The sequence below is a fragment of the Physella acuta genome, unplaced genomic scaffold (genome assembly GCF_028476545.2).
Source record: "Physella acuta isolate Inbredline_101_S28 unplaced genomic scaffold, ASM2847654v3 ptg000650l, whole genome shotgun sequence".
Taxonomy (NCBI): Eukaryota; Metazoa; Mollusca; class Gastropoda; family Physidae; genus Physella; species Physella acuta.
The window spans coordinates 300,367-316,859 of NW_026732169.1; the positions used below are offsets into that span (position 1 = coordinate 300,367).

Here is a 16,493-nt window from a genome sequence, read left to right on the forward strand (position 1 = left end):
AGAATATTGTTGAGTTAAATGTTATGTCTTTATAGGTGATACTTTCAATATATAGTCTTAATAAGCTAAATATAAATGTATAAATGGTCCATAAAACTAGCCAAATAAGTGATACTTTTTAAATTCATTTTTTTATTTATTGCATTTTTCAAAATGCAATTAAACCAGATGTAATTATAATAACCTAATTAAAGCACTGTACATGCCATTCCACAGCTGACCTGATGGTCGAGAAGCTTCGACTTAACGTCAACATCCCATTTATGATTGTGCTGCTGGATTTCTTCAATGGAGCCATGGAGACTGTCAACCAAACTTCCAACATGGCACCCACAGCCATGCCCAGTGGGCACTCACACATCCCCCCAGCTCCTCCCCCAGTCGTCTCCCCCGATGAGCACGGGTCGAACCCGCCACAGTCTGGGCTGACAGTTTACGGCAGTTTAAAACACCCAGAGATTGTTGTATATGCTGACCCTGCAAAGATTGATAGCAGAGTGATCATTTTATATGTGAGCTTTTTGATCATATTCATTTTAATCATTTTTATATATAGGCCTTACTATCAACTAGAATATAAAATACACAAACGTAAAAGAAAATATGTACGAATATATTTTTTTTTAAATTCTATAATTAATTTATTTTACTAAATAAATGCCTGGAAAACTAGGTAATATAAATATATTCAATCAAAACGTAGTAAAAAAAAATATCATACATTTTAAACTTTAAAACTTAAGAAAAAATTATTTAAAACAAATGTCTTAAATTCAAAACTTTAAAATAAACAAAGTTTTAAAATTTAATGAAAAGTTTAAGAAAATAAATATTTTTAAAAATGTTTGCGGAAAAAATATTTTATATTCATCTTTGTCTCAGTCTGACATGACATTTGAGTTCAAGAAGGACCTGAACAAACAAAGTATCTGGGCTAAGATCACAGACCTCAAGCTCATCTCAAGGACCACAATGCAAAGCTCTTTAAGCAATTTGGTAGGTAGCTTTCTGCTTCTAAAATTTTTTTAACATGACATGGTATTAAATTAATTAAGTCTGAGTAGTACATAATATGTTCTTTACTTTATAATTATTGTTTGTTTCTATTTTGATTAAAAAAATAAAAAGTCTTTATAACAGTTTAAAAAAATTTACATTTGCCTTATTTAGTTATGTTTTCTGCAGTGTCTGCCACTTAAAAAAGGTGCACTAAAACAGTCTTTGTGTCTCAGTTACAGTCTAAAGCTGCCACTGTTCTCACTAACAGATCTGTTCCCACCCTGCACCCCACCCCATTCTAGGTGATGCTGCCATGTCATCTGACCTTAACCCAAGAGACAGACCTGGTGTCCAACACCTCAGAGATTGTGGCTGACCTGAGTAAAGTCCAGGTGTTTGTCTCTCCTTCTGTTATGCAACTGTTGTGGGATGTCCTGGCCATGGTTCAAGGTCCAGGGGTCAAGGTAGGGTCACTCTATGGGAACATAATATCGGCCAAAATGTCTATATTGTTCTGTATAAAATTAATGCTAATTTGTGATTCAGTGCTAGTTATAATGTTTATTTAGCCTTATGCAAATTTTTGGGTTCATGTTATTATGTGGTTGGATGGTAGAATGCACAAAGTCTAGGGTTCGGATCCTGGGCTTGAGCCTATAGAATATCCCAGAGTCCACCCACCTCTGGAGGACAACTGACTCACACTATGGAAAGTAAAGATAGCAGTGCATAAAACTGACCACTTTCTATTAATATGCTGAGGTCATACAAAAAGGTGAACTCTACTTAATCTACTCAATTGACAATCAGTTCTGAAAGGATAAATTTCTATGTAGTTTTGCCACAATGTAATGCTCATTTCTGTGATTTGAAGAGTTGAATTTCAACCAGTATACTGAGATGTGGAAACACTTTTGACCTTATTTCCCTGTAACATTATATGCTGTAATATTACTTCAGCTATTATATTATGTATAGTTATCACAGAACTTTCTCTCCTAGGAAAAAGCCAACTCCATGGCTAATGTTGTGGACAATGATGTCCAAAGTCTGTGGGGAGTGTCCACTGTCACCTCTCAAAGATGGCTCAAGGAAAGACGTAAGTCACACTCCTGTTTGAGTTAGCAGTGTTTAAAGTACAGCATGATACATCTTCTTCAAGATAATATAATTTAGTGTTTATTTGTTTCATTGACATTGCTCTATAAAGGTATGGTGTAACTAACACTATGTCCAGCTACCTCTTCTTTACCAAATTTAGTCAGGTACCCATCACAGGTGGAGGAACTCAAGGAAATCCTAAATCCCATGAACTTAACTTCAGACTTTTTTTTTTAGATTTTTATCATGCACACTTGACAACATCAACCCTTTATGATTGATTATCCTGGTTTTATAGTCAGAATCTGGTACACATTGTAATGTTGAATGTGGCTGTAGCTTTTGCTGTCTGTATCACTAAAATTATCCCTTCACTCACCAGCTGATTCAAGCCAGGCGCCCACCCTTCGTCCAACAGCTAAACCAAAAGAAACCTTTAAGCTGCACATTAAGGAAATAAACATTTATTTCGAGATAGAAACTTTAGATCTACATGTCCCAATTCTGTGTGTACATACCTCAGTGGAGTCAAAGATTGAAGAGTGGTCTAGGAAGGTTAGTTGTTCCAGCATACATTCTTATTTTTTTTTTATTTTTCTGTTTGAAGAGTGATCTAGGAAGGTTAGTTCTTCTAGCATACAAATAACTATTTTTATTTTGCTGGTTGAAGAGTGATCTAGATGGCTAGTTGTTTTATCATAAATATAAACATTTTTTTCTTACTGACTGAAAATTGGTCTAGAAAGGCCAGTTACTAAGGTGTGAGAGCATAACAATGCCAGAAGAATGTATTCTATTTTTTGTAATGGTATGACGACAGACAGTAACCGAAGCCTGAATTAAAAGTTATGTTGACTGTACTGTCAGTCATATAGCAGCTTTATTTGTAAGAAAATATTTTGGCATTCTTCAAAGAATTCAAATTGATTTCACTACACCATACTTGACCACTTCAACTTGATTTCACCACACAATACTTGACCATTTCAACAGATGCACCTGGAGACTGAGCTTCACCTAGAGGTGATGTTCTTCAATGAGAAAACATGTAAATGGGAGCCTCTCATTGAGCCTGTCATGGACAAGGAGGGTGTATACAGACCATGGGAGGTCTTAGTCAAGGTAGGACAGAGAAGTGGGAGGGCTTGGTCAAGGTAGGGTGGAGAAGTGGGAGGGCTTGGTCAAGGTAGGGTGGAGAAGTGGGAGGGCTTGGTCAAGGTAGGGTGGAGAAGTGAGAGGTGTTGGTCAAGGTAGGGTGGAGAAGTGGGTGGTCTTGGTCAAGGTAGGACAGAGAGGTGGGAGGGCTTGGTCAAGGTAGGGTGGAGAAGTGGGAGGGCTTGGTCAAGGTAGGGTGGAGAAGTGGGAGGGCTTGGTCAAGGTAGGGTGGAGAAGTGGGAGGGCTTGGTCAAGGTAGGACAGAGAGGTGGGAGGGCTTGGTCAAGGTAGGGTGGAGAAGTGGGAGGGCTTGGTCAAGGTAGGGTGGAGAAGTGGGAGGGCTTGGTCAAGGTAGGACAGAGAAGTGGGAGGGCTTGGTCAAGGTAGGGCGGAGAAGTGGGTGGTCTTGGTCAAGGTAGGGTGGAGAAGTGGGAGGTCTTGGTCAAGGTAGGAGGAGAAGTGAGAGGTCTTGGTCAAGGTAGGGTGGAGAAGTGAGAGGTGTTGGTCAAGGTAGGGTGGAGAAGTGGGTGGTCTTGGTCAAGGTAGGACAGAGAAGTCTTGGTCTTGTATCATGTGGATCAGGTAATGTCAGTTGTCTGTTACCTTCCATGTGGATCAGGTAATGTCAGTTGTCTGTCACCTTCCATGTGGATCAGGTAATGTCAGTTGTCTGTCACCTTCCACCTGTATCATGTGGATCAGGTAATGTCAGTTGTCTGTCACCTTCCATGTGGATCAGGTAATGTCAGTTGTCTGTCACCTTCCACCTGTATCATGTGGATCAGGTAATGTCAGTTGTCTGTCACCTTCCACCTGTATCATGTGGATCAGGTAATGTCAGTTGTCTGTCACCTTCCACCTGTATCATGTGGATCAGGTAATGTCAGTTGTCTGTCACCTTCCATGTGGATCAGGTAATGTCAGTTGTCTGTCACCTTCCACCTGTATCATGTGGATCAGATAATGTAAGTTGTCTGTCACCTTCCACCTGTATCATGTGGATCAGGTAATGTCAGTTGTCTGTCACCTTCCACCTGTATCATGTGGATCAGATAATGTCAGTTGTCTGTCACCTTCCACCTGTATCATGTGGATCAGGTAATGTCAGTTGTTTGTTACCTCCACCTGTATCATGTGGATCAGGTAATGTCAGTTGTCTGTCACCTTCCATGTGGATCAGGTAATGTCAGTTGTCTGTCACCTTCCACCTGTATCATGTGGATCAGGTAATGTCAGTTGTCTGTTACCTTCCACCTGTATCATGTGGATCAGGTAATGTCAGTTGTCTGTCACCTTCCACCTGTATCATGTGGATCAGGTAATGTCAGTTGTCTGTTACCTTCCACCTGTATCATGTGGATCAGGTAATGTCAGTTGTCTGTCACCTTCCATGTGGATCAGGTAATGTCAGTTGTCTGTTACCTTCCACCTGTATCATGTGGATCAGGTAATGTCAGTTGTCTGTCACCTTCCATGTGGATCAGGTAATGTCAGTTGTCTGTTACCTTCCACCTGTATCATGTGGATCAGGTAATGTCAGTTGTCTGTTACCTTCCACCTGTATCATGTGGATCAGGTAATGTCAGTTGTCTGTTACCTTCCACCTGTATCATGTGTATCAGGTAATGTCAGTTGTCTGTTACCTCCACCAGGTGATAAGGACCAAGAGTTTCCCCATGATCTGCATGTATGACGACAATGACCTGACCATCCCTGAAGAGCTGCAGACAGAAGTCCAGCAGATGATGCATAGGTCAAGGGTCAAGTCTAGCAGCTCTGAGACTGACGACACAGACGGGGACCTCGACATGAAAGTCATACGGCACAAATCTCTCAACCGCTTACGTCATGGGAGTGATCGTAGCTTTGGTAAGTCTTAACTGGTTTTTTATTATCTAGATTTCTCTTTCTATACCCTGATAAATTATTTCTATTCATGACCTTTTTAACATCAATATAGGGATTTTTCTGAATATATATTACATGTGTACATAACCAAGTATTTATTTCATTTTATTATATTTATTTTATTGGCTGAACCTAATTTGACAATCATCCTATTACTATAAACAACCCCAGGTCTTACTTTTAGTATGTTTTCCATTTAATGTATCAGTATTTAAAGTTTCATTTTGAGGTTTGTTGCTGTTTCTGGGTGGTTTAGGTGATACTACCATATAGTTTTCTGTAAGCCTTATTATTATCTGCTAAATGAATAATTCTCTGGAATGAAGGTTGTCTATGTAATATACTAAATAGTCACCTTTCTTCAAACTATATATTTATCCTTTTCTGTATAAAAACAATTTCTAGTAAAACTTATTACCCATAGTTGAGATAATAGAAAAAAAAAATTAGTTTACAAGAAATTAACAAAACTTTATTTCTTATCTGCAATTTTTAAAATAGATCTCAGATTCATTTACCAAGAACAATAAAAAAGGTCAAAGTATCAAGTTATTATTTCTAGAAACTTCTTTTTAACACACTTATTTTTAATTTAGAGGTTTCTTTCTGTTACAAAACTATAATACTGTTGAATACCTGATTTATTATTGCGTACATAGTACATAGGATAGGGACATGTTTGTATAATGTTTGGTTAGATATAAAGCTGGTCAAAGTCTAGACCAGTGGACAGGTTGGAGGGAGATGTTTGTATACCTTTAGGTTAGACATAAAGTCTAGACCAGTAGACAGGTTGGAGGGAGATGTTTGTATACCTTTAGGCTAGACATAAAGTCAAGACCAGTAGACAGGGGTTGGGAGATGTATGTATACCTTTAGGTTAGACATAAAGTCTAGACCAGTAGACAGGGGTTGGGAGATGTATGTATACCTTTAGGTTAGACATAAAGTCTAGACCAGTAGACAGGGGTTGGGAGATGTATGTATACCTTTAGGCTAGACATAAAGTCTAGACCAGTAGACAGGGGGAGGGAGATGTATGTATACCTTTAGGTTAGACATAAAGGTCATCAAAGTCTAGACCAGTAGACAGGGGTTGGGAGATGTATGTATACCTTTAGGTTAGACATATAGCTGATCAAAGTCTAGACCAGTAGACAGGAAGAGGGAGATGTTTGTATACCTTTAGGTTAGACATAAAGCTGGTCAAAGTCTAGACCAGTAGACAGGAAGAGGGAGATGTTGTATACCTTTAGGTTAGACATAAAGGTCATCAAAGTCTAGACCAGTAGACAGGGGTTGGGAGATGTATGTATACCTTTAGGTTAGACATATAGCTGATCAAAGTCTAGACCAGTAGACAGGTTGGAGGGAGATGTTTGTATACCTTTAGGTTAGACATAAAGGTGGTCAAAGTCTAGACCAGTAGACAGGGGGAGAGAGATGTATGTATACCTTTAGGTTAGACATAAAGGTCATCAAAGTCTAGACCAGTAGACAGGGGTTGGGAGATGTTGTATACCTTTAGGTTAGACATAAAGGTCATCAAAGTCTAGACCAGTAGACAGGGGTTGGGAGATGTATGTATACCTTTAGGTTAGACATATAGCTGATCAAAGTCTAGACCAGTAGACAGGTTGGAGGGAGATGTTTGTATACCTTTAGGTTAGACATAAAGGTGGTCAAAGTCTAGACCAGTAGACAGGGGGAGAGAGATGTTTGTATACCTTTAGGTTAGACATAAAGCTAGGTCAAAGTCTAGACCAGTAGACAGGTGGAGGGAGATGTATGTATACCTTTAGGTTAGACATAAAGGTGATCAAAGTCTAGACCAGTAGACAGGGTGGAGGGAGATGTATGTATACCTTTAGGTTAGACATAAAGCTAGGTCAAAGTCTAGACCAGTAGACAGGTGGAGGGAGATGTATGTATACCTTTAGGTTAGACATAAAGGTGGTCAATGTTTAATGTGGGACAACCACAGATTCCAGTCACCATAGCAGCGTGCAGGGGGAGTCGGACTCTGAGCCCGAGGGTTTCATCTCCAGCATGACCAGCAAACTTGGCAGTATCTTCTCTAGCGACAGCAGTGACGCTGACGTCAGTGAGACTGACGACAATGATGATGGCATTGACATGTCGCTGGACAAGCCAGTGTTCCTGACGTCCAGAGGGCCAGTTCATATGACCGCTGGTTGGAATGTTTCCATCTCACGGTGTTGTGTTTAGTTTTGTTGATATTTAGGTGTAGAGTTTACCTGTGTGATTTTTTTCTCCATTTGTTTTGTTTCCAGCATTTTAGCATTGCTTTTATTTATGACACCATTACTTCCTTATTGTCTTGTATTTGGTATTTGATTTTTTGCTTTATTAGCACTGGATTTTAAATATTTTCAAGACTATTTTTTTAACATTGATGTGAAGGCCATACACTGCACTTTATTGTTATATATTTAATAGAGTACTTAAGGCATTGTATATATTGCTTTAGTTTTTTTTTAGCTTTATGTTTAGTTTTATTTTGTAAATGCTTATTAATCAGGTGTAATTTTTATGTCTTTATTTTATTAAAATGTTTTTTATTTATATTTTACAAAGAAATTTTCATAAGATAATGTTAAATGTTTTTAATTTGTGTAAATATTTCCTCTTACTTACGATAGTAATCAAAAGATTTAATTGTTGCAATAATTTTATTTTTGTCACTTTTGCACAGTGCTTTAGATATCTTTCCAAAGAAAAACTTCTATTGATATTGTTTTCATATATTTGTTTACTTTAGAATTCATTGACAACTTTTTAACTCTATGATTTGTCTATAGAGAGAAGGTAGGTTACCTAGTGATGCAGTTAGAATTTAAACATTTTTGCTAATAATTTGTTTATAGTTTTCTTTATAAGTTGTCTAGAACATTATCTTAAAACATTTAATCATTTCAGATTAAAATATTTATTTATTTGAAAATTTTACTTCAACAATACAAGACAATCAATTTAAAAGTAAAGAGTCCATATTAAAAAAATCAAGGCTTTTTTTTCACTAGTATTGTTACCCTTACCTTTTCCCTAACCTCTGCTCAAGGCTCAACCATAATAGTGACTATATTTCTAATCCTAACCCTAACCCTGAGCGTCAGGTTACTCACACTAAACTTGATACAATACTCCATTGTCCAGCAAATGTCTTGTACATGAATTCAAACAAGCAAGAAGTAACTTACAAATCTAGCACTGAATAGCAATGTTTTATTGATCAATCACTTAGCACCTACCTTCTCTCATGAAATAATAATTTAAGTTTCTTCTTGTTTGAGTTACAATTAAGCTATTTAGTACTAAATAACACAAACAGAAATGTGTTCTTATGAGTAATTTATGTTTCAAATTTCAAACACAATTAAATATTGATACAAAGTTGTAGCAAGCTATTGAATAATAAATGTTAGTTTTTCAGTGTGGTATATTTTACTAGATGTTGTACAGTTGTTTATAGTTTGTGAATGCAGTAACTAGTTAACTTGTGGCCATATTTTGAGCTGACTCTCTCTGTGTGTAGGGTCCTCCCTGGGATTTGATGAGGTTGATAATGGCCGAGGGCAGGACGACGACATTGGCGATGAGTTTGAGAAGTGCTTGTATGTGATGGTTGAGTCTATGGACAGGCTGCAGCTGAACGTCACCCCACAGTCCATTGTGGTCATCAAGGATGTGGTCCAGGTCAGTGCTGGTGTAGTTTTTTATACAACAATTGTTTTATATACAACAATTGTTTTTATTTACATTAAAAAATAACATTAAGATGTCAATAATGGTTCATCTTTGGATGGACACCATTGGCTTTGTTTAGATATCATCAGTCTGTTTGCTGTGATTGATATTGCATATGTTAATTAAATGATACATATGTTGATTACTGAAAGATTATTTCTAAAAATAATAATGATATGACCCCCTCCCTTTATTTTCCCCAGGCTCTACAGAACCCCAGCAAGTCAGAGCTTCAATCAGTGAGATCACAGCCAAGATTTAAAGTCAACAATCAGGTGTTTACCCAGAGTTTCAACCAGCATCCCATCAGTATCATCTCAAACTATCAGCATCTGTTCTGTTTAAAATAAGGCTTACATTATTTTATCATTCTGAATAACAATCCAAATAACAATATTCAACAACCAGTCAATCAATAATTTATTGTCCATTAATTTAAAAAATAATGAAATAAAGTAAAAAATTGATTATGTTTACTTTAGTTAGAGTAAAAGTTGTTTTCTTTTTTGACCGACCAATTCCCTATTTCAGCTGGGACTCCATGCTTACCTCACATGTCATCACAAGGTCAAGGTTAGTTGTTCTCACCTTATAAGTAGTGTACACAAAAATGAGGTCCCGATACATATTTTATGACACCAAAAATAAGTTCCAACACCTTTGTGCACATGTTTCACAGTAGGACCACACTATTATGTGATGTATTAGTGTGTTATTAGACCTTAAAACTTGACCTAACCCTATGAAGCCTGTGAAAAGCTTAGTGCTGCACTACACCTCTTACTAGACTCTATTTTTGGTAGCTCTCTTTAGTTAAACCCAATTAGTTCCACAGCCCTTGATTCTCATTCCAGTCCTTCTCCAGGATTATTAGGCAGCCTACTATTCTTTTCCCAGGTGGGCTCCGGTCCAACAATTGACTTGCTATGTTGACAACTTCTCTACTCAGGGCATGCCAGTCAGAGGCGTATCCAGGTTTTCGTTGTAGAGGGGGCAAAAATAGCAAAAAAAGGCGCCGAATTTTTAACACGTTCTACATACGTATATATATATATGAATATATATATATATATATATATATATATATATATATATATATATATATATATATATATATATATATATATATATATATATATATATAATAAGTAGCTGTATGTCATTACTTCGCTATGATGTAAAATAAATTTAAATTAGCACCCTGAAGAAATGAAGAAATAAGAAAAAACACACAATGTAGGCTGACAAAACAAAAATTGTATCAATCTAAAAAAAATATATATATATATATACACACACTACAACCAAAAACAATTAACGTAACACAATCTGTTTTGTAATTCTTGTAAAAAAAATTCTTACATAATAATTCCTGAGAAATTAAAGACAAGTGAAATAGGGGAAATAATCACTCTCTTAATATAAATATGTATATATCTACACATTTAATTATAAATGTCAAAACAAATAAATGATTACTTTAGGATATAATGAAATTGTTTAACACTATTCGTGTTTACAAAATGTTTTTGTCTATAATCAAAATTAAATATATCGTCATCATAAATGTTAAAGTATTACAGCTTAATGAAAGTTTTTAAAATCAGAATTGATATAAAACCACGCTTTTTGATATAATAGAAAAACATTCGGAATAACAGCCTACATTTAACTGAATGTCAGTCTTTTAGTTCAGATTATATATTTTTAATTAACTACTGCTTCTTTGTGTTCTTTAAAGATCATTTTTTAACATAGTGATAGGTATGGGTTAGATCACTGTATTGATCACACACCTTTTTACTGGTAATTGCAAAAACAATATTCACAGAGTTTTACGTTTAAAAAGCTAATTTTCTGGCGGCATGGTACTTTGGTACATCATTACGCGTTTTTCTACATGTACTTAACAGATCAGTTCGGGGTGGGTGTGGGGGGGGGGGGTGGGTTCAACTTCATTCACCACTGTCCAGTCACTTTAGGTCAATTATCCAACCCAGTGTATACCTATGTGTGACATTAATGTCGCTCTACACAATTGTGGTGGAGAGGTGGGGGGGGGGGGGGGGAGATAACCAACTCAGAGTGAACATAGCGTCAGTTTTTAGATGACTGTTCTAAACATACATATATATTACACAAATATATATTACACAAATATATATTACAGAAATAGATTTAAATAAGTAGCAGTGGTATTATGACAATGTTTTTTTACAGAGGGGTCCATGGGGGAGGGGGGGTTGTAACTGTTTCATATAATTTGTAATCGTAATCACTATCGTCCAAACTGTAAGAATACTACTACTTCATCGTGATGACGTTGTTGACCTTGTCAAAATTACCCCACAACTACGCAGTTTGCTCATAAGTAAATTTAAATAGAGGTGCCACATCAGTTGTATTTGTGTCTGTATTGTAATTTTTTAAAAACTAATCACACGATTCAAACTGTAACATAAAGTAATTATGTGTAAAGTTTTATGTATAACATTTTCTAATCCAATTATTCGTAAGCAAATACATTATACAGTTGCCTTAAACTTAACACCCCTCTTGCCAAGTGGTGCTACCCGTAGAGGTTTTTTAAACATTACAATGCATCGTAATGGTTATTTTTAGATAGGCAAACTGATGCAGCTGTTAATACGTGTTGTAAACGTAGACACTACTTGACTAGTACAATAATGCTTAATTGCTGCATGAAAATAAATCTTGTGATTTACATAGATGTGCCGACCAAAAATACTTTTTAACAAATATCATTGTTTAAAACTTTGAGTTTAAAAAGTTTCCAAAAAGGCGCCACTTTGCTGAAAATGGCCAGAGGGGGAGCAGCTGCTCCCCCTGCTCCCCCCCTGCGTACGCTACTGATGCCAGTACATTCCCCAGCTTTAATGCCCCTTGCTATCAGCTGTAGTTTTGTGAATCACCACAGTTTACCTTAAGACCATCACATTCCCCAGCTTTAAAGTCCCTGTCTATCAACTAGTTTTGTGAATCACCACAGTTGACCTTAAAGACAACTAAAATTGCATGTTGTATGTCTCTAGGTCCACAAGGACCACATCCACAACGCAACTGTCTACCACGCTGGAACAGATGGCACCATCATCCACCCAGCTGATTATGAAAATGACATTGATGTCTTGGATGAACAAGACAACAGGCTAGATAAAGAGTAAATTGGGTTTTTTTTTTTAGAATCAGATGAAAGTGCTACTGAACCTATTAAATTCTTTGGAAACATAAAAAGTACATAGATGCTTACTGTTGCCTTATTTCAGAAGCTGTGTTCTATTGTACGGATACATTAAAGCTCACTTTAATATTGATTTTTTAAAAATAAGTTGAATTTATGGAGGAAAATATATTTCATGGGTAGGATATTTTAAGGAAGATTTAAGGATTCCCTGAGTGACCTTATGTAAAATAAAGATGTCTGGGCATAGGGCTGGTCATACTATACCTTCATAAGCTGAGGTCACTGAAACATGTGCACAGTAGACCTTCAGATTTCAAATGGTAATTATCTTAGATTATTGCAAATACTGCAATTCTGGTTTTTAGAATCAATGAACATGACTAGTTCAACTTATAGCTGATGTAGTTGTTTAGAATCAATGAACATGACTAATTCAACTTATAGCTGATGTTATTGAACCCTTTGCTCCAGTTCCACAGACAAGGTTTCTGTGCCCAGTGGCTTGGCTAAAGCAGGTCACACCCTGGTCAGTGCTGGTGCATTTGTCTTTGAGGATGATGAGGACTACTTGTCAGGTGCTCAAGTGAGCTACCACAGGCTCAAGCTGCAGGTTTGCTTATTTTGTGCTGTAGAAATAAATTCTAATTTTTAGACATTTATTTTCCTTGTTACTGTATGTACATGGGTTTAACCAGTACTGATGTGAACAAGTTCTACCTCAGTTGAAGTGTAGGATTTCTTTTTTTTTTTTATCGTTCAGTAGAAAGTTTGCTGTATAGAAATTTATTTATATTTTTGTACTGTACATAAATTGATGCAAACTATAATTTAATGAATTTCTAATAAATAAATATGACAATTATTTATATTACTTTTTTTCAGAACTTCTGTCTTTTTTTTTTTTAAACTGACCAATGTTTATTTTCTGGAACAGGTGGAAGGGTTTGAACAAACAACATCTATCTTACACAAAAGGGCTTGCAGAAGACTTATTCCATTAACACCTATAAAAGTAAGTAAAACATTTTTATTTACTCTACTCACCTTAAATGTGTTTTATATGATTCAGCCAAATTTAAGATTAAAATGACTATGAATGTTGTGATATTGATTAACAAAGTGTTTAATGTTTTCATCTTGTTACTCTTTTTATTACTTTAGTCTGATGAAACTGAACTGGAGGTTTGTTGTTATTAATGTGTTGTTTTAAATTGTCACCCAGATTTTTTTAGCAGCTAATGTGTGCCAATTTGTTTTGTGACAATTATTTTATGCTTGCATTTGAAGCAAAGAAATTGTGCAGCTTTATAAATTACTTTGAACAATTTAATTAACTAATATTTTCTTTAAACAAAAAATTTAATTGCACTTGGCTGATTTTTAAAATGTATCACTATTTTAAAAACTAATAAAATCAGTTACATCCTTATTTGTGTGAATTTTTAACTGGTGTGCAATAAATAGTTTGTTTATTTATTTATTTTTTAAATGTATCAAATTATTTTTTATGATTATTACAACAGTTATTTGTTATTTTTAAATACATGTTTTGCTTTCTATGTTTAGTGCAATCTGCAGTTTAAAATATAATTTTATTGTCCTACCTATATCATAAATCTAGAGAAATATTTGTGAAAATTAAATTAAGGATTCAACTTTGCTAATGTAGGAAAAATTAGGATGGCTTGCCTATATGAAGACATAAAGCTGATAAATTTAATACTTCACTCATTTAAGAGCCTGAACCTAAACCCTCTTCTATAAGTACCAATAAACAAGTCAGCTGATTTTCTGGCAGCTTTGCATGACATGTAGGCCTACCCAAAACTGATCACTAGCTCTACTAGACAGATATGTGTGCAGTTGTTTGCTTAATGTTGTTTTACTGTAGTAAATTGTATTCCATCTTCTTCCTAGAAACAAGGTAATTTCTATTTCTCTAAACTTGGTATATTTCAAGTTGTATGAAACATTCAATGGCTTTTATTGCTTACACAAGCTTTTAAAAAAATATTTAAGAATGGATCTAATACAAATGGATACCAACTGAGGCAGACAAATAAATCAATGTCTTTAGTCTTAATTAGACAGCTTGCAACTTCTTTATTGCTTTAATCGTAAAAATTCATTTTTAAAACTTGTTCTGATAACTATGTATGCTGTGTTTTAGGATGGTATGAAATCTTGTACAATATACCATATATTGTTTTTACGCTCTGTTTTAGAATGTTATAAAGTCTTGTACAATATCCCATACATTGTTTTTATGCTGTTTTAGAATGGTATGAAATACTGTGCTGTGATGGAGATTGATATTTGGCATGGCTGTAAGACTGTCACATTTTACTCACCTCTCAAGGTAAGCTATAAAGATTTCAAAGATTGTCAGCAGAAAATGCATATAACAGAAAAAAATATTTTCAGTAAAAATATTTTAGTCTGATTCTTTATATAGAAACATATGCACTTTTGTTTCAAATGTGTAATAAAATACTGTTATGGACTTAATAGACATTTTAAAACTCATAAATGCTTTGATTAGATTTCTTAAACTATAAATAATTTCTAGTTAGCCAATCTTTAAATTTTACATAGTAATATAATAGACATTTTAACAGTAGAATGTTGATCCCTACAGCTGGAAAACCATCTTACCATGAACATAGATGTCTACTGTAAAACAGAAGACCTCAAGAAGTTCAAGGCCACAAAAGAACTAGCAGGAACAGATAACTACTCCAAGCTGGCCACTGTCAAGTCTGGCCAGACGCTCTACTTGCCCTTGTTTGTTTCTTATCACTGCCCCCTCTACATCAAACCCTCAGAGATACAGTAAGTCAATGTTCATTGTGGTAGTGCTGTGTAAAATATGCTTTTTATAACTAAAATAATATTGAATGTGCTATTTCGGTGTAACAATAGGCATTTGAATTAAAATAATGTTGATCGTGTTAATATTAGACTTTATAGACTATTCAAAACATAATATTGTTCTCATTAAGTGAAATCTAAAAAATTATTTAACAGATTTATTTTACTTTTTGTATCAAATTATTTTTTTAAGCTACCTCATTATCTCATACCACCTAGCACTTCATCAACTCTACACACAAAATTTGAATCATAGCCATAATCACCAAGAGAACATGCATCTTAAATACAAATTTTACATTACGTCTTGCATAAAATAACAATGTCTCTGTTTTAGCTATGAGCTAACCTCCAACCCCTTGTGGTGGCAGGAAATGCTGCAAGGAAAAGACAAAGTGAAAAGTTTTCTCTGTCACTCCACACAGGAGGAGAAATCTTTTAACTTTAAGGTAGGAAAGTCTGATATTTGGGTTATTTTATACTTAAGTTATATTTATACACTATTAATTCAATAAGTAATTTTTAAAAGATTATTTTAACATGACTGTAGAACCAACTTGAAGTTCATGAAACTTTATAGATATATTATCAAAGTGTTTACAAATATGATAAAAGTATGTTGTGTAAAAAGTAATTTTTCTTTGTTTTAGGCCATCTGCAAGGAGGGGGATCCCCTGACACCCCACCAGGCTTACACAAAGCCCTTACCTTACTACACCCTCAGCTTGTATCCCCCTGTGTTTCTACACAATTATCTTCCTTATGATATTCTCTTTTCCCTGCACGTAAGTTTCATGTCAAATTTTTATATGATGTAACTATAAATTACCTATATTTTTTTATATTTTCTTCAACTGCTAGTACGTTTAAAGTTATTATGTGATGGTGTAAATTATATTCTTTATGAAGTCCTGTTTTTACTGCAAGCAAGTTACTGTATTTTTTAAATTAGCTTTTATTTAAAATTTCTTTAAAATATTGACATATGACATTTTAAATTTCTTTATAAGGTGTAGTATGCAATGGCCATTTTGTTTAGTTATTAAAATATAATTACTGAATGTGAAAAACAAAAATTGTTATTTTTAATTATTGGATACAATGGTTAGAATAGTGGATTTAACATATGCAGATATATGTAGAGTGAAAAACTTACAATTTGAAAAAAAAAGTAGCTACATTTTGTAGTGCATATAACAAAATGTCTTTATACCAGGGTACCAGCATGTCCAGTAGTCTAACACATGGAGAGATGACCCCTCTCTACACTGTGGAAACACACAAGTCCTATAAACTGCTCATTACAGTAAGTTTAGTCTTGTTGACAACTTCTTTACCTGAGTTCACCTGTAATTTTGTGGGTTGTTGAAATCTTCTTACCTGAGTTCACCTGTAATTTTGTGAATTGTTGACATCTTCTTACCTGAGCTCATGTGTAATTTTGTGAATTGTTGACATCTTCTTACCTGAGCTCATGTGTAATTTT

General features: G+C 35.0%; 1 protein-coding gene across 1 annotated transcript in view; it reads left to right on the top strand.

Moving 5' to 3' along the window:
- LOC131948581 (intermembrane lipid transfer protein VPS13A) overlaps window positions 1–16,493 on the top strand; it is a 109,415-nt gene that overhangs the window by 71,286 nt on the left and 21,636 nt on the right. Inside the window, exons 44-63 of the mRNA XM_059310175.1 lie at window positions 217–512; window positions 883–996; window positions 1,302–1,463; window positions 2,002–2,098; window positions 2,483–2,655; window positions 3,094–3,222; window positions 4,908–5,124; window positions 7,148–7,357; window positions 8,720–8,880; window positions 9,135–9,206; window positions 9,463–9,504; window positions 11,985–12,112; window positions 12,608–12,746; window positions 13,071–13,148; window positions 13,298–13,318; window positions 14,415–14,495; window positions 14,775–14,968; window positions 15,345–15,456; window positions 15,658–15,792; window positions 16,224–16,313. Coding sequence (XP_059166158.1) covers window positions 217–512; window positions 883–996; window positions 1,302–1,463; window positions 2,002–2,098; window positions 2,483–2,655; window positions 3,094–3,222; window positions 4,908–5,124; window positions 7,148–7,357; window positions 8,720–8,880; window positions 9,135–9,206; window positions 9,463–9,504; window positions 11,985–12,112; window positions 12,608–12,746; window positions 13,071–13,148; window positions 13,298–13,318; window positions 14,415–14,495; window positions 14,775–14,968; window positions 15,345–15,456; window positions 15,658–15,792; window positions 16,224–16,313 — 2,651 coding nt within the window. The remainder of the gene's footprint in view (window positions 1–216; window positions 513–882; window positions 997–1,301; window positions 1,464–2,001; window positions 2,099–2,482; window positions 2,656–3,093; window positions 3,223–4,907; window positions 5,125–7,147; window positions 7,358–8,719; window positions 8,881–9,134; window positions 9,207–9,462; window positions 9,505–11,984; window positions 12,113–12,607; window positions 12,747–13,070; window positions 13,149–13,297; window positions 13,319–14,414; window positions 14,496–14,774; window positions 14,969–15,344; window positions 15,457–15,657; window positions 15,793–16,223; window positions 16,314–16,493) is intronic.